At 42.6% G+C, this 21,870-nt stretch overlaps 1 protein-coding gene across 1 annotated transcript in view; it reads right to left on the bottom strand.

Moving 5' to 3' along the window:
- Positions 1-20,263, bottom strand: part of RAB6B (RAB6B, member RAS oncogene family) — a 57,432-nt gene extending 37,169 nt beyond the window's left edge. Inside the window, exons 1-4 of the mRNA XM_083178396.1 lie at positions 19,903-20,263; positions 11,155-11,213; positions 7,054-7,107; positions 4,723-4,828 (exon numbers count right to left, since the gene is read on the bottom strand). Coding sequence (XP_083034522.1) covers positions 4,723-4,828; positions 7,054-7,107; positions 11,155-11,213; positions 19,903-19,972 — 289 coding nt within the window. The 5' untranslated portion in view covers positions 19,973-20,263. The remainder of the gene's footprint in view (positions 1-4,722; positions 4,829-7,053; positions 7,108-11,154; positions 11,214-19,902) is intronic.
- Between the last annotated feature and the right edge of the window lie 1,607 nt (positions 20,264-21,870).

Raw genomic sequence — 21,870 nt, 5'->3', positions numbered from 1 at the left:
ACTGTGTTTACAGCAGACCCATCTTCAATGTAGTTTAAAAATGTATGTGGCCTTCACACATAACTCTGAACTTTTTATTATGTACAAATACAACAAACATTTGTGTATGTTATATATTAATTTTTTTTTTTTATCCCTTTACTACAGACACTGAACAGCAGCAGGAGGAGGTGGCAGCCCTAATGCGGGAGATTGTTCTGACCCTCCTGTACCTCCAGATCCTGTTTGGACTTCTGGAGGCCCGGATTTAATTTTTATTTATCCCCCCCCCCCTTATTATTTTTGTCCTAAATAAAAGTTTATGTACAGTTCGAAATTGCCTGTGTTTTTACTAATAAATATGTTAGAGGGCTTGTAAGGGTAGGTACATACAGATGTGTACTGTAAGTTATACTTGTAATTTGAGGTGAGGGGTAATGATTGATGTGTGAATGTGTGTGTTTTTGAGTAAAATAACACATAGTGAAAATGCATGAATGTTTAATGTTGGTAGATTAAAACATCACACATAACATCAGGGTAGGTATACATGTTACACATTGTGGACAAAGTAATTATGGACATAATTTAGTACATATACAGAAACACCAACATAACTTGATGTAAAAGTAACAGCAATATGGGGACACATAGATAGTGATTAAAATGCCACATTAGAACATAACAAATATACATGTAATGAGGGTTCAAATGTGGTTTTATTAGGTCTTTATTAAGGTAGACAATTGAGTTAATAGAAAACAATAATTGAATAACAAATAGATTAATTAATCAATTGTCAGATTTGTAGTTGAAAGGCAAGATTTGCAGGTCCATATATGTGAAGGGTATGCCAGCGTGCACGGACGTACGCTCACTCTCACGAGCGGTGACATAAGCTGAGTTTTCCATTGAAAACAATAGGGACCCGTCCGTGCAAGCTGGCGTACGCTCAGATCTCCGCAAGAAGTCGGTGGGAAGACGGACGAAAGACGTCCGTAAACGGCGCCGTACGCTCATTTGTACGCCTGTTGTCGGAGTGCAAGGGCTGGTCCGTCCGCGTACGTTGCCGTACGCTCATTTGTACGCCACTCCCCTTCTACGTTATTTCTGCCCGTACGTAAGCGGCTGATTTGTGGGTGGACTTAACCCCAACGGCCGCGTACGGCTAGCGTACGTTAATAGTGAACGTACGCACGTTTGGCCGCTCCGATCAGAATAACCTCCTTTGTCAGAAAGAATGAACCAAAATAAGGCCCTAAGTCACCATTTTGACAGGATTTTAACTAGTACACATATATGGTTACCAAGCTTCTCTTTCATAGTCACTGTGAGGAGTGCTGCAATATGAGGTAATGAGGAATAACATGCCATACACACATATTTAGTCCTTAAGGTTCTCCTTCTATAGTCACTGTGATGAGTGGTGCTATAGAAGTAAATAAGGACAATTCCATAGCTACATATATAATGATAAGTGCCTCCTCCTACAGTCACTATGCAGAGTTCTGCTAACTGTAAAGAACTGAGCATTGGGAATTTCATAAACTGACTGCAGAGGACAACTGAATATTTCTCACATACTGTACATAATATTATAATTATACAAGAACATTATAGTGTTTGTCAAACAGGGAAGTAATATGCAACTGTAAATATGTCCATCAACCAAGAATCTGTCACTGTATTTGCTTACATCAACAATGTGGTTAATAATGCACAATAGACATGCAGCTCTGAATAACCAGAATGGAGCAAATGCTATTGTGTACCACACTGCTTACTTTATGGGGCTGATTTTGAGGTGGACACATCCTGTCACATTCTGTTCCCAGATTACCATTCCACTTCTGCAGCAGCACTCTTCTTCACCATGTCTGTGTTTATTTATTACCAGGTATTTATATAGCGCACACATATCCCACAGCCGTTTACAGAGAATATTTGAACAGTCACATCAGTTCCCTACCACATGTACACGCACACACACACACATATTCTAGGGCTAATTTTGTTGGGAGCCAATTGATCTACCAGTATATGTTTGGATTGTGTGAGGAAACAAAAGTACCTGGAGGAAACCCACACAAGTACGGGGAGACTATATAAACTCCACACAGTGCCATGGTGAGCATGGAACCCATGACTTCAGTGCTGTGAGGCATTAATGTTAACCATTACACCATCCATGCTGACTGTAGGAGACTTGTAGGAGCCATGTTTGTGCATGTGGCATTCTCCTCCTCATTAGTTTATATAATGCTCCTCACAGTAAGGTTATTATGTTTTGGTGTATGAAAAGCTCCTCCATATACAGTATTACCTTGTGTACCAGTATCCTCATATGGCTGCACAGTAAAGGTACCCATACACTAGCCGATTTTGGTCAGATTTCGGTCAGATCAGTCGGATCTGGCCGAAATCGGACCAAAATCGGCTAGTTTTGATGTCCCCTCAGATCCGATGCGCGGTCCAGCGCGCATCGGATCTGCGTCGGGTGGTCGGACCTGCTGCACGTCCGACCACCCGACTTGGGACCTAGTGGGGCGGCGCGGCGGTGGAGGGAGCAGGGGGGGCTGGGGACGCTGCGGGGGACACATTGGCTGAGCGATCTCTCAGCCAGTTGGCTGAGAGAGCGCTCAGCCAATCACAGGCTGCCCATTCATTGTATAGGCTTTTTTTTCTAGCACTGACAGCTCCCGGCTCCCACTACCCGGCTCTATGCCGCCTGTGTCCCCCGCAGCGTCCCCAGCCTCCCCTGCTCCCACCAGCAGCCCTGCTTTGTAGCCCCCCCCCCCCCCCCCCTGCTCCCCGGGTTTTTTACATGTGATAAATCGAGACGATTTATCACATGTAAAAAATGGCACATCAAGTGCCAATCTAATCAAGCTCCCCCGGGGAGCAGCCGGGGAAGCTCAGGGGGAAGTCGGGGGCGACTTGTCCTAAGGACAAGTCGCCCTAGTGTATGGGGGCCTTTACTATCAGCAGAAAATCTGATTTTCTCAGGGCTAGGTGCCCCCTTGGGAGAAGGAGCCTGGCGACAGATAACTCCATTGCCTCCCAGAGTTATGCTTCTACCTGTGTGTATAATGTCATCCTCCTCATTACCTCATATTGTAGCACTCCTCACAGTGGCCCTTATTCTGATCGGTGCGGCCGGATCCGAATATGCGGCCAGGACCTTGCGATGTATTAAGCCTTAACAAGAGTTAAACGTCAAGCGCTCCGCACACTATTTTCTTCTCCCACCACGCCCTAGTGGATGGTAGAGCATGAAATACCGCCTGTCAGCACATGTCGGCTCAAAAAACAGTGAAAAAACCCATGTCGACCTCGCGACCTGTCGCCCTAACCCATGTCGACCTAACTCATTTGTCGACCTAAAACCATGTGACCTTGTCTAATGTCAACCTAGACACCTGTCGACCTTCATCCATGTCAACCTAGAACCCTGCCGACCTTGTTGCCTGTTGACCCAATGGTGTCGACCTAATGACTGTCAACCTAAGTCGGATCGACAATACGACCGTATCCCGCAGAAGTGTAAATGTCACAATGCAGACCGGCTCCTACCACTTTAGGCCCACACCTTGCAATAAATCAAACACATTCATTGATCTTGGAGATTTATGTATACTCCGTTCCCCAACTGTCCGGCACTGCAGAGCACTCTGGTGTTTTAGAATTCAACTACAATCATATTCATAAATAAATGATGTCCTCGTTTATGGATTAAATTATGACGGATGGGGGGATTTACAACCTAGTGGGGTTGTTACTTGAACTTAGTGGCTCCATTACAACATTTTGAAAGGATGCCCAATGCTTTTTGAAACACAACCTACTATGCAGCAGTTTTTTTTATCTTCCAGAGTAGTGTCCTAGTGCATATTAAGCTACACGTTACCTTCAGTTGGTATTACACAATCGAATAGTGCCCCCAGTTCACATTATGCCACACTGCATTGTCTCAGTAAACATACTGTACTGTCATACATAGGTAGCAGGCCCCTTACGCCTACAGGCCCTATAGCAATAGCACCCTATACACCAGGCATGTCCAAACTATGGCCCTCCAACTGTTGTGAAACTACAAGTCCCATCATGCCTTGCCACAGTTTTGCTATTAGTTAATGTTAAAACTATGGCAATGCATGCTGGGATGTGTAGTTTCACAGCAGCTAGAGGGCCACAGTTTGGACATGCCTGGTGTATAGGGTGCTATTGCTATAGGGCCTGTAGGCGTAAGGGGCCTGCTCCCTCTGTATGGCAGTACAGTATGTGTACTGCCCACTGTAGCTATGCCTGATGCTTACGTTGCTTGATATGGGCTTTAAAAATAAGTTTCTGTATCACACTGCAACTGTAGAACTATGAACCGGATACCCCTCTTAGCACCTTTTACTGCATTGCAATTATCTCACACTGCATCATCTTTGCAATGAGTTCCCTTCCCCCTCTCAATCCTCAACTCTGAGGACCCACCTCTGAACCTAGACAAACACCTCCATCTTGCTCTGCCAACCCATGCACTGTGTATGTACAGTGAACTGAAATTCAACAGCATAATCACCAAATAGGATTTTGTGCTGCACAATATCCATTTTTGCACTTACACTATAACAATCATATTCAGCAAATATCGCATCATATCACAATGCCGATGTGACAGGTCATATCAATGTATTCACACAGTGTACTGAAATAGTAGTGTAGGCAAATGTTGTGCCAGGAGCTACTCACTTGTGATGTCATATACTACCACAGCCACAGTAGAGTCTCGGATATAACTTGGGATGAGGCTGCGGAACCTCTCTTGACCAGCGGTATCCCAGAGCTGCAGTCTGACCTGAGACAAAATAATACTGTATGTTAGAAGACAGTAGCAATGACAGGTGAGGAAAGAAGTTCTTATACAGGTAAGTCATGAACCATTATGTGGTACATGATGAGATCCTCTTATTTTTTTGTGACAAATTACTAGGATTTCAGTTGGATTTATTTTCATATACTTTTGGATTTCCATACAGTATCTAATTTATTCTGCAAAATAAGATTTGTTTCCCCCATTTCTTCCACCACCACTTAGTGTAGTGTGTGTAATGTGATTACATTTACCCACTCTTGATAAAAAAAAAACACCTAAAACATCACTATCACATGACCTCTTCTTTAATTGTTTTTTTCTTGTCTTTAGGACTTTCCTAGAATGGTCCCTAGTATTCCAGTTCTTGCAAGTATGTCAGTGGTGATCCCTACCTCTGGAATACTCTACCTCTCCCTATCAGACACTTGAAACCTCTACTACCGCTTTCACATTGCCAAAATGTTTTAAATACCGGTGTTTTTAAACGGTATTTAAAACGGGTCTGAGCCTTCACATTGCAGTAGATTACCGTTTTAAATACCGTTTAAGTACCATTCACATCAGTCAACCCGTTTAATCCCCTGAACACGTTTCAAGAAAGAATGCAGGGGACAGCCTATCACAGGTCTGGAATCTGTTGTTTTTTACTAAATACCGTTTCATAGCCATTCTCACTGCATAAAAAATGGCTCTGAAACGTGTAGGACCCCACAAATCTTGATCCGGCCCTGGGTACAGGTTATAGTCCTGGGACGCCCTAGGCTTGGTTAATCAAGTACTGATAATAACAAACATAACACAACATTTTTTAAATCAAGCTATTTGCCAATTGATGCCCCACCCACACTGTAGTTCTACCCACAATATTCACAGCTTAACCAGGGGTTGGTATAGGGATGGGGACTTATAGAAGAAACAAAACTTCCTGTTTCCATTTAACTTCTCAATGTTATGTATCCGTCTGAAGATTACTGTACCATTGTAGGGGGAGGGGAGCAGTTAAATTCACAGCACCTGCTCCGTTGCCCCACCCCATCGTCATTACTGATTGCCCCTGTTATAAATGAATAGAAACCAAATTCCTAGTTCTGTATATACTTCAAGGGCTCCAACGTGCACACGGAGTCACAGATGTGATCCAGATTACCAGCATTCACATTGTTTATCAAATTTCATAGTATTGGGGAAATTGGTAATTGGGTTACAGGGCCTTTTTTAATAATAAAATAATGAAAGGGACCTCCAATAATTAAAGGGACATTTCTAGAGTACTAGAAGAATGTGTATTATGTCACTATCCTGTTTTATATATTTTGTGTTTATGTTCATTAGAGACAGTCTAAAAGAGGTTCTCCACATGCAAGGGATGTCATAGTGCCCAGTATTTGTTTGCAGTATGGACCACTTGGGTTCCTATTATAGCAGGTATCCCATGCTAGAATCACACACTGGTCATGACTAGAAGGCTGCAGTTTTGTGCAATCAGAACCATGTTTTTTAAAATGAATAACGTAATGCCTGCATAGGCATGTAGTGGGTTAAACATCCCCCACCTTCGTCACACTGAACAGCATGTGACTAGGGGATCCAATAGAGGGGGTGGGTTTGGCTGAGGTTGCTTTATACTATAGGAGCAGGAAGTGGAGGAGGAGTCCTCTTCTTCCTGCTGAAATTCCCTCCCGCCCTCCCCATTGCAGGGACATTTTTTCTTTTGTTTTGGAAGGGTGGGAAGTTTAATCGCGTTAGCTGATAGGCGGGAAAGAACGGCAGGTTTTTAATAAAAATAAGTTTACATTAGTTATTGATCTCGTGTATATGGTTTGTTTCGGTGCTCTCACCTCTAGTTGATTTAGGCCTGTCACTGTAACACCCGTGTCGGGGTCAGTGACCCCCACCCGGCTGGGTGGGTAGTTCATGCAGTGGGGTGAGATGGATACCGCTATGTTGAGTTAGGATAGTCACGTGGGTAGTTGGGGTGGAGTTTGAGTTAGTAGCCGTTCTTTCTTGGCCACCATTAATCAAATTAATTAAATTAAAATAATCAAATTAAATTAAAAAAATTTCCGATTAATAAATCAGTTAACAACTTCTGCCAAACCCAAGTCTCCGAGTCATTATTTCAGGTTATAGTGATAAGTTACAAAATGTTTAAGGTTTTTACATGATAAAGGATGACAAGTAGGGTGATGGGATGTTTAAAAACTCACCGTCCGGTCCTCTAAATACATCGTCTTTGACAAGAAGTCTATTCCAATTGTAGCCTGCAAACAGGGGGGAAAAAAGTATTACTTGTATACAACTTCATTACTAGGAAAGGAAATAGATGGATACATAGAGTTAGGAAAGAATAAGCTCAATACATTAACTTGAGATTATAAAGCTCATTAGCAATGCCTCTTGCTGTATAGCAATGAGTGTACAAGATATTATTTTACCGTGGACATATGTAGCATGTTTGCAGCAATAATTAAATTTTGGAAACTTTTTCAATCTGATTATTTAAAGCAGGGGTCCTCAAACTACGGCCTGCAGGCCAGATGCGGCCCGCTGAGGACGTTTATGCGGCCGGCTGGGTTATGGCAAAATCAGCGCGGAAGCAGCTCTAAAAGTAGTGCTGCGGGCCGCGGTACCTCACCTTCTCCTCTACTGTCGGCGGCCATGTTACTGTAGTCTTTTAAAACATGGCCGCAGCTACAGGAACATGGCCGCCGGCCTCCAGGTCTATGTGGAGGAGGTTCTCTCTGATGCCTCAGACGCCTGGTGTGGACGTCATGATGATGATGCCACCCGCCCATGTGTCTGTGAAGCAAGTAGGAGCAGCAGGCTGTTGGAGGGGTGGACGGGGAGTCGGGGACCACTGCCGCATGAAGCATTAAGCAAGCTGGGAGCCGCAGCAGCAGGTGAGGATCAAACTCACAAAAAAATAAATAAAGAATTCTGCTGTTTCCTGAGGTGTCCTTCTTTAAATGTGTTAATGGGGAGCAGTCTGTTGTGTCCTCTTGTTATTATGCAGGGGAAGCAGCCTGTGATGTCATGGCATTATTAATAATAATGCCATATAATAATGCCATGACACCACAAGCCGCTCTCCCTGTATAATATAAGTAATGCCATGACACCACAGGCTGCTCCCCCTGTATAATAATAATGCCATGACAATATACAGGGGGAACAACCTGTGGTGTCATGGCATTATTATTATTATTATTATACAGGGGGAGCAGCCTGTGGTGTCTTGTTATACAGGGAGAGCAGCCTGTGGGGGTCCTGTTATTATACAGGGGAGCAGCCTGTGGGGGTCCTGTTATTATACAGGGGAGCAGCCTGTGGGGGTCCTGTTATTATACAGGGGGGAGCAGCCTGTGGGGTCCCGTTATTATACATGGGGGAGAATTTTACTTTAAGTAATTTTAAATATTGTATTTGTTCCCATTTTGTTTCTTCACTTTAAAATAAAATATATGCAGCGTGCATAGGAATTTGTTCATATTTTCTGTTTTTACTATAGTCCGGCCCTCCAAGTTTGAGGACCCCTGATTTAAAGCAATATAAATGAAATTTGATTCAGCCTTTTAGTGCTGTGTGGACAGTTCACTCACCCTGCTAATGTGTAAGAACCTGGGCATTTGGTTTTAACTTTACCTCTGTAGCGTTATTTGGGCTGATGTGCTGCAACTGTTTTTTCCCAAAGGAAGTTCGCAAGTGTGGAGGGAGGTCTTGGTAAGTCATCCCCAAATAAGTAAATAATGCCTCATTGACATTGCACAAAATTACCAGGTTCATGCCGGTTTCTTGGCGGTTTGACAGTAATTGGTGCGGTGTGAAAAGGGTTACCGGTTACAGCTAACCGGTAGCAACACGCAATTCGAACCGGGTAAGAAGAAGGGTTCTTACCGGTTCTTTGCAGTGTTGCTATGCAGTGTGAATGGGTTAATCGGGTCGAGCGATGGAGGAGGCAGCGCTTGGAGCAGTGCCAGCTCCTTGCGCTGCCTCCTCCCCCGCCCCCCGATGATCTCCTTTAGCTCCTACATTTAACAAAGAAATATTGCAGAGGCACCTGATCGACACTCGGGTGCCCCAGAAATACATACATTCATACCTCCCAACTTTTGACTCGTCGTACCCAGGATCTGCCGTGCCGGAAAAGCATCCGCGCTTGAAAAGGGTATTGTACAGGAGGTGCATGGTCAAGCACCATGGCACGTTTTCGGCATTTCAATTATTTTGACGCTATTAAATTAAATTGCTGTGTTATTGCCCATTTCATCATTTTTCGCCCATGCCTTTTTGAACTTTTTTTTGGGGGGGGGGGGGGGGGTGAAAAAATGCAAAAAATAACTGGAAATTTTGCCAATCCACGTGCTTTTCACCCAAACCAATTTTTTTTGCCTAGGCCTAAAATCGGCACTTGAATTGAATAAAATGAAAAGCGATTTATCACTTAAGTGAAATATCAGCACCAACTGAATAACCCCATAGAGGTAAATTTAGTAAAGATCGAAGATGGTCAATTTAAATCAATCAACTTTAAACCTAGGCCCAGATATAATGTGACATGTATTTTTCAGCCGTGCAGGCCGTCGGACAAACTTGCACTTTTTTTTTTTTTAAAGGGGCATGGTTTTGCCATATAAATGATTTCCATGTTAAAGTTAAACCAGCATCCCACACTGCTGCCAGACTTGCATCGCATTGCTTACCCCTAATATATATACTCCATAATAACAAAAATTGCAAAACAAGTTCCTAAGGTATAGACACACATAATTATTACATATATTACATAGCCAATTTATAAGAAACAATTAAAGATGCCGTTTGCTACAAATAAATAAATAGATAAATAAATAGAACTCTTCCAGACCCATATTTCTGTATCGTGCTGTACCCAGAAGCACACTGTGGGGTACATTTACAAATATGAGAGTTCTATTGAAGATGGGATGTAGCCCATAGCAACCAATAAGAGTCACTGGGTCATATTTAATAGGATGAGAGATTCAGAAAGTGAGAGATTTGGTGAGAAATCTCCAGTTTTTTTTAAAGCGGCAATCATTGACACTGCAAAACCAGTTTGATTTTGCAGTATAAATGATTGCCACTTTAAAAAAAAACTGGAGATTTCTTACCAAATCTCTGACTTTCTGAATCTCTCATCCTATTAAATGTCCCCCTATATCTTATTTATTTTGCACCTTCTAATGATAATAGATATAGGCCCTTAGTGAGGTCTGTTCGCACAAGGGGCTCGTTCGCACGGAGACCGATGTTTCTTCTATGCGCTTGAGCATTTCTGCGCATGTGCATGAGCTTGTTGCGTGTGGCCGAATACAGACGCGGCGGAGATAGCAGGGTAAGACAGGGCGGGGGAGGCAGGGTTAAATTTAGGGAGGGGGCGATATTTTCCGGCAGAAGGGGCACAAAAATTGGCGCTATGCGTCTGGCAGACACGCATCTGTAAGGTTGCTCTGAGGCAACCTTACAGATGCGTGAGCCTTCACCATCATTCGATGATCGGCGACCATCGATTGATGGGGACGGATCCCACCAGGCTGTGAATGGATGTTACTGCGTAACATTCATTTGCATGCCCTGCGTGTGAATTTTCCTTGCGAATGGGTGACGGTCAGCCACCATTTTCAAGGCGGGGTTTGGTGGACTCGCAAGGCTGCTAAATTCGCAGCCTTGCGTATCAACCAGAAGAACACCCAGAATCTGATTGGTTGCTATGAGCAATATAAATAGCACTCCCATCTTAGTAAATTTACCCCTGTGACTCTGTAGAAGCTCATTATCATGTGGCTTAATCCACTGCTCTATAGACAAATAGAGCCCGACGTTGGCCACAGTGGCAAAAGACAAAACCAAACCCTAATTAATGCTAACACAACAACTAAAACAAAATGGGTTTATGGAAGAAAGAGGCAGCTGCAAGTGCAACTAACAAACAGTAAAATCATTTGCAACTAACAAACTGCAAAAACTTCATTTCAAAATGCTTCCTAATAAAAACCATACAGTCATACATTTCAATGATATAGACCATGATGATGATCATCAAGGGAGGAATTTACTAAGATGGTAGAAAAATGCAGTAAAACATTCCATCCAATCAGACTTTACTTTCATTAGTGAATTGATGAAAGCTATTTGTTGATTGGGCTTTTATAGTTTAAACGTTGGGCATTTTCACCATACACTAAGCATATGACAATGAGGCCTTAAATCATAGATCCATGGATACTAAGAACCACAGCAATCAGTGTCCCCAATATTTCTCTTGTCACAAACGCGGCAAACACGCTTACCTGATACGTGTTGTCAAAGCTGTCATACATAAATCTCGTGATGAGCGATGTCTTCCCAACTGCAAAACAAGAAATGGTAAATATTAAAACTATTATCATCAGGGAACATTTATAATCCTCAGCAAATAATTACTGTCTGTCATTTTACTGAAGCAGTGTAATACATAACTCAACTGAAATGTGATTGGTCACAGTAGGCGATCGTACCTCCTTCCCATGAACCAGAGTTTATAAGTGTTCTGTAGATGAAGTCTTACTGTACGTTTTCTGCTGTATGAAAGGGAACCTCTGCCGGGGGAGCCGATCATAAGGGGGCTAGAAACGGGAGCACGCACCCGGCGATTTATTGCCGTGCACACTCCGCAACCATATTGCCAGCGATTATAGCCCGTGTGTACGCACCTTCAGAGTTATCATTCTGCTTTGCTGCCTCTCTGTTCTTGAGCGTAGACCAGCTTCCCAACTGACCAATGCATCATGCAACTCAGGGGTAGATGTATGAAGCAGTGATAAGGGAGGAGAAGTGATAAAGTGCCTGGTACTGTATCACCGGCCAATCAGCTCCTAACTGTCCCTTTTTGAACCCAGCCCGTTACTTAACAGTTAGTAGCTGATTTCCTGGTTATAAAGTACCAGGAACTTTATCGCTTCTCCTCCCTTATCACTGCTTCATACATCTTTTCCTGAAAGATAAGATTTGAGTTTTTAGGTTCCACTAGCTAAAAAAAAAAAAAAAAAACCTCACACCCACAAACAATATTACATATAATGTGCTGTATAGTTTGGGTTTTCATCAGGGAAAATCCTTTTGATATATTTATTTAGTAGCATGCCTTATCGCAACACTTTTATAAATAAACAGGTAAGTAGCTCCTGATTTACACCCTTGCCAGCTCGAAACACAAAACCTACGTCCTTTCTTTTTTTTTTTACATCTTTCGGTAAGTTGTATAGCGATTGTATGGATGTAGCCCCCTCATTGCCTTGGAACAGCCGGTTTAACAGCATCCACACGGATTATCTCCTTTGTATAATGAATGGAGCACAAGCATTTAATTGAAGCAGGAATTCAATTTGATGCTATCAATACTAGATTTATTTGTAAGATTTATCAGCAACTTAATTACTGGCTGTAATTGTAAGAAAATGATTATCCGCTTAGCACATGGGTTCTACACTTTACATTCACTTAATGCTTTTTTCCTCACTCAATACCATCACCATATAAGGACATATAACACTTCAGACCTACCTGTATTTTATAGGAGCATGTCCAGAGACTTTTGATCTATCTGAGCCTGATACATAGTTGGATTCTGATATTCACACATGTTTATAATCATATGTGCTTGTATCTGAGCTGCACCACACATGTGTACCGATCTGGAGCATGTAAGTGATAGTAGGTGTATAAGGGGTGTTCCTGGACTTTGATGAGGGGATGACATGGGGCTTACAACATGTGGGGAAATAATACTCAACCACTCACATAGAAGGGAATGCGGTCAGAAACTCGGGTGTTGACATCCTGACGGTCAATAAAATGAAGATTACGGAATCCCAATGGTCAAAATCTGACAGATCGCAATGGTAAGTACTGTGGTTACACTTAGGGTTATACACTAGGGGCAGGGTCAGGGCCGTCTTTTCGTATGGGCTTAATGGGCATTTGCCCAGGGGCCCCAGGTGTATAAGGGCCCTATGCTGATAGCTGAGGATCCCCTTTTTCCCGGGATACCAGAATTTAGAAAATCGGCCCTGGGGAACTGGAGATATCCAACTTCAAAGCAGTAGTCCGCATATGACCTGTTGATTGCAATTTCCAGTCATATTTCTCAGGTTGTCTCTGAGAGTATATTCCAAAAGCTGGTACTCTCCCATTTCTGTGGACACTAGCGGCTTGTCTCTATCATGCCCAGAACCAGAGATATCAGCCTTCAAGCAGCCGGTCTCTGCTCCAGCTCCAAACGTCTGGTGTACAGTTTTATATTTTTGTCAATGGATTGCTCTGGCTCCTGATCTCTAATCCCCAAGTTCCCAGCACCTTCTGAAAGTTGGGACTCTAGGTTTTTATACTATTAAAGGCTAAGAATCTATTTCCAGATAATGGCGATATCTGCAGTCAAACAAGCTGCCCTTTCACCGGAAAATGATGAATATTAAGCCCACTCCATTATCCAACCCTCCCCTGCGTATAAAACACCCCCTACCTCCCTGGAAGTCATTTACAAGGGACCCTTCATTCAGCTCAGTGCCCCCTTCCACACGTTAGTGTTCACCCTCCCACCACCTGTGCAGTAAAGGAGTAATTAGCAGAAGTTACTGGTCCAGGACCTACATGTTGAGTGGAAGATAGAGCACCCCCTGCCACCCGTGGGACATCAAAGCTGCTGGTGATAGCACCCCCCCACCCCCAGGAGGGGAGAATGGGTAAGGGCCCCAGTGCATTGCTTTGCCCAGGGGCCTACACTGCTGTTAAGACGGCCCTGGGCAGGGTTAGGGTTATGCAGTGTGTGTGTGTGTGTGTGTGGGGGGGGGGGTTAAGGTTAGGTTATGGGGGAGGGGATGGTTAGGATGATTAGGCTGCATGAGGGGTGGGTTAGGGTTAGACTGCAGATGGGGTAGATTAGGGTTAAAACACCTCCCAGGATCCGTTGAAATGCTGCTGTCTGCATTGTGACCATCAGGATTTCAACCATTGGGATATCAATACCATCGACATGTAAGGCCATACTCAGATGGACAAATTGCCCCTTGCCACTGTCTGACTGATGGCGTTTTTGCCCAGCGTATATGGACAACGATGATGGTAAAAATCTCTGGGCTATAAAACTGCTCAGTGCATACACACTGAGAGATTTCGGACCGTTTTAGCGATTTTCCCAGGGGTGTATGACTTTACATAGCAGGACACTATGGAAAGCCATCCATCCTGTCGCTTATCTGCTGGTAATACCAGCAGATGAGCGGTGGGGGCCGGCGATGATGTGGGAGTGTGCATCAGCACTGCCCGTACACAATTGAAGCAAAAGATGCAGCAGCGGCTGGGTCTGAATCCTTATAGGGTATTCCAGAACTGATAAATATATAGATATGGAATACTGTCACATGACCTACCCTTGCTCCTTAGTAGTACCTTATGGTTTTGTTTATAGCCATTGTGACTACTGAATTGTTACTAGAGTACAATATGCCACTGTGGGGTCAATACTATATTTATTATAATTGACCCTGTATCTTGCAAAGGAGCCAAAGTCTTCTATTAAATTTACAATGGTCGGGATGGAGACTGGGTCAGATGCAAACAAAAGCATGTCATCTGCAAACAATGCTAGTTTAAGTTCCACCGACCCAACCATCGCCCCCTTATATTCCATTTTCTCAATGCAAGTGAAGGGTTCCAATGCAAGTGAAAATAGGAGCGGTGATAATGGACACCCTTGTCTTGTTCCCCTCTGCACTTTAAAAGGCTGCGATAAGTTATTACTTTCCTGATATTTACCACTGACTGCCGTCCCCAGATAAATCCTGATTGATCTAAATGTACAATAGTGGGCATCATTTTGTTAATCTGTCTGATAGTATTTTTTATTTAACAATAGGCCCTCCACTGGGTCTGCAGGAGGGCCTATTGTTAATAGGGCCGCCGCTGAATCTCTGCCGAGTCCCGGTGCTCCTGCTGCTTTTCTTGTTACAATGGTTGTATGTGACATTCTAACAAGAGGAGCAGGAGTCGCGGCACTGACAGCAGGTCCAGGAAGCCGGGATCGTCAGCGCGGCGGAAGAAGATGCAGCTGTGAGGGGGTAAGTGAGGGTGAGTGGAGGTGGCGGCACACAAATTTTAGTGGCGGGGGGGGGGGGGTGCGCTCCAATTTTAGTTACGCCACTGATTTTGTGGGTACTTTTGTATTTTGAGATAAAGAATCAACCAACTTCTTTCATTGTTGAAACACAGCCTGTAATATGCCTGTTAGGTGCTGATACTTTATCTCTCTCCACCTTATCTCTATCCAAGACTTATTACTGTATATAGCCTGTCTATTTTTCTATCATCCACATGGCTGGAATATAAAGTGTGTTTTGGGGCTCATGCTTCTAGGTGCCGGCTCATGGAAAATTAAAAATGAAATGTTAATGTAAAAAATAGAAAAACAAATATTTCTAAGTAATCGTAACTAAAATAAATGCTTTATTTGAATAATTAAACCATTTTTACTTTGTAGTGCATCTGTTATCTCCATCCTGAGTGACAACATAGGATGGCAACTAATGGGATAAAAAGTTTCCCCATGCTTTACAAGAAATAGGCAGCCATATTGGAGGCTTACACCGGTGATGGCCCCACATCCTGTGGCTGTTGATATAAAGCAGGCATGTCCAAACTGTGGCCCTCCAGCGGTTGTGAAACTACACATCCCAGCATACCTTGCCATAGTTTTAAGCATTCCCTAATAGCAAAACTGAGGCAAGGCATGATGGGACGTGTAGTTTTACAACAGCTGGAGGGTCATAGTTTGGACATGCTTGATATAAAGCAAGAGTGACTAAATCTAGAAAAAATGACAATTTTTTTTTTTACAAATTTAGGGATCTACTTTATTTGATAAATAGGTCTTGAGGTCCCGATCAATCCCAAAAGCAATTAAAGCTTCCTATTTCTTACAAAATAAAAAAAAATGAAAATGTTGCACTTGGCAGCTGTATTGATTCCATAAGTTAAACATTTTATATGCTGTACTGCAGAGATCACTCAATAGCCTTCCTGCAATGCTGTAACCTGAACTGACCGAAGGTTCTGTCAGACACTCCCTCCGACTGTACTGTAACATAGCAACTAAGACAGAAGGGACTTTCAGCCTTTATGTAGCTCTTCCCCAGGGACCTTGCGAGAGAACATCCCATTATCCACAAAGTAAATATCCTTAAAAAGAAAACACCATCAAGTTCAATAACTTTCTTCCAATATGAGATCCTGGAAATAAACTGTATATTTAAGTAACTAAAGTGCAAAATTGTCTTTTTATCATTTAGAAGTCATAGGGATTTGTGAATGAGACCATCCATATCCATTATAAACAGAATTGTCATTGATATACAATATGTATGTTCCTATATGTAGATAAAGGTAAAGGTCTGGTGTTGGCAGCGGAAATTCCAGTGGATTTCCTTGGCTCCAGACGTGGGAGAATAACTTCTCCAGAACGCTTAGATTGCCCACTGGCAATTAATCCCAGACTGAAGAGTCATTAGGATTCTTCTCAAAGACTGCGTGTCCTTCTGTGAACCGCCTGGATCCCAGAGAAAGGTGATAACTTTTTAACCGCTCGCGCCTGCACATACTGTACCACTTTGCATGTCTGGCCTGGGTGACTGACAGCTCTGTTATCAAAACACCAACACTGCAGGCATGAACAGCCGCTCTGTCAGGAAACGGAGGGCTACTTGGCATCATTCTGTTTATTCTGAATATTGGACGACTAACTGTTTTTTTTTTTATGTGAAATTAATTAATGTTGAAAATATTTTTGAGAAAAAAAAACTGTAGGCCCTCTGAGGGCCTATAACAGCAAAATTAGATTTCTAAGGTACAGTAGTAACAAATAAAAGCCTATTTCAAGAAAGATGGTGCAGAAAATGCAGAGACACAATGCAAATGGAGAGCCGGAGAGAGACGAGATGGAGGCAGAATTACTTGGAGCCCATTAACCATATGAATTCAGCCGAAAGAGCTCATTAAGTATTGATTAGTAAGGAAGGAAATTGGTACACTCTGGGATTAAACATGCACAGCTTGATGGCAGTTAAAAAAGGTTGACAAATCCATTTGCGTTATTCAACCTTTCACATTAGAGTCTCATAGTTAGTACCAAGCAGTTTATGTTAATTTGTGGACAGTATCCTAGTTCTGCTAGGAACCACCTACCTGCATCACGTACAGAATCTATGTGATTGTCTCTTTCTGTGCTAAATTCATTCCGACATCATCAATCATGAAACCATAAAAGTTTACACCTCACCTACACTCCTGGGAACAAACATTTTGGGCCAATCAGCTCCTGCCTGACATTTTTCAAACACAGCTTGTGACATAGCAGGTAGGAGCTGATTGGCTGGCTATTTATCACTCTCCATTGTATCACTTTTGAAGCTTAGTCCATCTGGCCCTTTATGAGATGAACCAAAATGCAGAGAATGGTGCCTCAATTCACTATGCATGCGGTATGAGGCACAATTTCACAGTCCACACCTTGCCATTTTGCACCTTGCTATGACAGGCCAGGCCAACCTATTACTCTCCAGCTGTTGCAAAAACTACAAGTCTCAGCATGCTCTGCCAATGGTTTTCTATTAGGGGATGCTAAAACTGTTGGGTATGGTCTGTCCTATGATATTTTTTGTATTCATATGGTTATTTATTTATTTACTCCACAAAATGGCTGCCACCACAGTCTGTGTAGACGATAAGTCTTAAAGTATTCTAGCACATTAAAGGTTATATAATATTCAATTCTGAGTATACTGTTAAGGCCTCCATACACTTAACCAAGGTATCGCATTCAGCCTTGCATGCGATACCTCAGCAACTGGCAGTTGTATCTTATGCCTCCCTAAGCAAGTGCTGCTGAGGTCCGACAAATATTAAAGGCAGCACTTGCGATCCCCAGATCCGATCCAACGCGCAGGACCATGCATGGGACTGGAATTGGGGTTAGGCACATCCGATTTGGGCACTTCTCAATCGATTTCTCACCCTGATCCATCGGAATCGGGTGAAAAAGGCCCAATTCGAATAAGTATATGGCTTTATTTGTCGTTAAATATTTAATTTGATTAAGTTGGCAAAATAGCTCTTAAAGCCACACCACCGTCTAAGGGAAATATTTTATTGGCTCCATTTATCTCTCACAGACAGCCCAAAACATGAGTTAGATCAGGAAGACCAATGATATGTGCATTAGAATCCAGGGGGAAGGAATGAAAACTAAACCCAAGGAATTGTTATTTCCTATCACATGGTTGCCTATTTTTAAGATGGGAGTCAACGGCCATCGCTGCTATCCACTTTTCCATGCCTCAAAGTCATGATGTAAATCAATCACGTCTCATTCCTACAGACCCGCTGGTAAAGGCCTCCGTAAAGGTCATACAGCTCTTAAATGATGCCCAAGGCTGTGATCTTTGACCTGGAGGATAATATAGAATTCAAAACCGATGATGCAGTACACTTGATATGGAAGACGCAGAAGAAATTGGGTGAGATTTAATAGGATGAGAGATTCAGAAAATGAGAGATTTGGTAAGAAATCTCCAGTTTTTTTAAAGCGACAATCATTTACACTGCAAAATCAAACAGGTTTTGCAGTGTAAATGAGTGCCGCTTTAAAAAGAAACCTGGAGATTCCTTACCAAATCTCTCATTTTCTGAATCTCTCATCCTATTAAATCTCACCCAATTTCTTCTTTCAGGAAGTCTGCACGTAATAAAATCCCCTTTCACAGTGACCAATTGTGGCTATTTACTAAAAGGAAGCATTCAAAGATTTTATTATAAGCATCTTTCATAGGCTCTCTTGTAAATGAAATCTTCAATTTGCATTCTTATGTCCCGAAATGGCTTAAATAACCACTTAAATGTTGTACCTACAGTACCATTCCGTAGTTTACCCTACAGTTTGGACGGATAGTTGAAACCGGTTGTGTTAATCCATGAAAGATTATGATTGTGTATTGAATAAGACTTTGAATTTCGATGAATAATCTCTAAAAATGATAAGATCAGTGCCGTGTGATATGAATCTCTAAATACAGTATAGCCATTTGTCCCTCCTGCATAAAGAAGGTCAGACAGTATGTAGCATTTTCCAAGTTTCAATAAACATATACTACCTTTAGCTAACACATCCTCCCCTTGTGCACAGATAACAGGGAAGCGGTCTGTGTGTGTCTTCTACATATCCCACGAGTCATTAAGGGTGTGTCCAAGGGAAGGGAAAAAAAACCCTTATATATTATATAGTACCATAGGATGTCTGAAAACTGCTGTGTTATAATAAAATATATATCTGTAGCATCATGCAGCTTACAGGATACACTGACAGCTTCTATCTCTCACTGTGTCATAGAAGACAAATCAATTTCTCCTACAGATCTGTCCTGCGAGAAGGTTCTACCATGAGCGTAAGGCCTGTACCCAGCATAGATAATAGGGCATTAAATAACCATGTGACTGGTGTCACTTATTAATAAGGTAATTTATACAGGTGGTTTCCTTGATCCTTTGAACGTTACCAGCTATAAAGCATTCATTTGGAAACCCTTATGATTAATGTTAATTAAATAAAAATCCTAAATGAGAAATGTCACCTTTTACAACAGAAATGTGTCGCCACAAGACAGAGCAATCAGTGAGGGGCGACACTTCTGCGTCAATGTGGGAGGGGTTAGAACCTCACCTGTGCGCCCCTCTCTGGTTATAAATGGGGTTAACACATGAAGATGAAATATTCCCAGTGATGGACGGATGTTTGGTCTAAGCTGGAATTGGATGCTGAAACCTGCAGAGAGTACACCGGCCAAGATAGAGCAGGTGTCATGGAAGGCTGCAGGAAAATACTCTCTGTTACCTGCAGATGAAGTGTATGGAAGGCCTGTCAGCCTCAGGAGCTTTATCACCTTTCATTTAAAATATAAAATAAAATGTAAGAATTAGGTAGCAAGGTGAACGTGTCACAATGTGACAACACTTACCGCTCTGTTCTCCCAGAAATACAAGCTTGAATTTCCTCAGTGGGTTTCCAAAATCTCCCCCTGCAGACATGATGCTCGGGGAAGGACCAGGAGACAAGACCAGGGAAAAGAGCAGCCAAATCCCTTTCTGCAGGCTGGTCTTCTCTTCGCAGCCCTGGTTGTGTGTGTGTGTGTGCTCTGCTGACAGGATGCTGACTGGAAGCTGGAAAAGAGGCAGGGATGTGGGTTAACTGGGTGTTGTCTGCAGTGAGACAGGAATAGGTTAATTTCTGTCCTAGGAGAGGCAGAGCAGGCACTACAGTAGGTGAATAAGGATGCTTTAGGCTGCTCTGCTCAACATCTCTCCCCTCCCCACCCATACACAGTACGCCTGCGTATTCCTTCTCCCCCCTCACACACACACACACACACACTGCTGCTCAAGCTATGCTGATGTCAGTGCACACAAGCTGATTCAGTGACTGAATGAGCATCGCAGACAGGCAAGCTGAAGAATTTTACAGTACAAACACCTGCGCTGTCATGCAATTGGGGACAGACACAATGCATGAAGTGCAATTTGCATTTATGAAATAGATACCTCAGTAACACAGGTACTTTATCAGGCATTCTCATCAGATACATTTGTCCTAGTATACCTCAGTCCTGGTATACCTCGGTTCTAGCATGCTTCTGTCCAAATATACCTCTGTCCTATTATACCTCCGGCCTAGTATACATCCATCCTAGCATACCTCTGTCCTAATATACCTTGGTCCTAGTATACCTCTGCCCTAATATACCGCTATCCTAATATACCTCTGTCCTAGTATACCTCCGGCATAGTATACCTCTGTTTTAGCATTGCTCTGTCCTAGCATACAGTACCTCTGTCCTAATATACCTCCGTTTTAGCATTCCTCTGTTCTAGCATACCTCAGTCCTAGTATACCTCCATCCTAGTATACCTCTGTCTTATTATACCTTTATACTAGCATACCTTCATCCTAATATACCTCAGACCTAGCATTCCTCTGTCCTAGCATACAGAGGCTGTAGTGTTCCTTGGCCCTTGTATACCTCAGTTCTAGTATACCTCCATCCTATCATACATCCATCCTAGTATACCTCTGTCCTCGTATGCCTCTGTTCTTGTATATATCTGTCCTAGCATAACTCCATCCTAGTATACCTCTGTCCTCGTATGCCTCTGTTCTTGTATACATCTGTCCTAGAATAACTCTGTCCTCGTATGCCTCTGTTCTTGTATACATCTGTCCTACCATAACTCCATCCTAGTATACCACGGTCCTAGTCTGCCTCCGACCTAGCATTCCTCTGTCCTACTATACATAGACCCAAGCATAGTAACTTTTACTAACTGCTTTGGGGCTCATCTACATTTGGATATAAATCATTTAAAAAGATTCCTCTCAGATGGAGCAGTACACAGCCACGCTTCTAGGTGCCACGTTCGCAATCTCTTTTCTCCATATATGGAACTAGACATTCCTTTGGGTGGAGAATGACACGCCCCCTGAAAGTGGCGCTTTGCTAAATCCTATTACCAACTATAATCTCCCTGAAACTAGTTTTAAATAGTAGGTAAGTATGGTAAAAAGGGGTTAAATATTCTGCCCAGCAAACCTTTGACTGGTTAAAATCGGGCATATCTGTTAGTTTTCCATTATTTGTCTTCTAATCTATGACATTGTCTCTTCTTATTCCCAGAGCTTGTTTTCTTACTGTAGCTTGCATGTTAAAATACATTTGTCATTTGCTTCTCTGTACACAACTTGCAGATACTTTAAGCCTTGTGTATACAAAGGCCCTTATTCAGATCTGATCGCAAATTTGTTCTCAAAATGGGCAAAACCATGTGCACTGCAGGTCATACTTGCCTACTTTTGAAAACTAATTTCAGGGAGATTATATTTGGTAATAGAATTTTACAAAGCGCCCTATTGAGGGGGCGTGTCCTGCTTCACC

The sequence above is a fragment of the Crinia signifera genome, chromosome 3, assembly GCF_055691185.1.
Source record: "Crinia signifera chromosome 3, ASM5569118v1, whole genome shotgun sequence".
Classification (NCBI taxonomy): Eukaryota; Metazoa; Chordata; class Amphibia; order Anura; family Myobatrachidae; genus Crinia; species Crinia signifera.
This window is presented reverse-complemented; position numbering and strand designations above follow the sequence as displayed.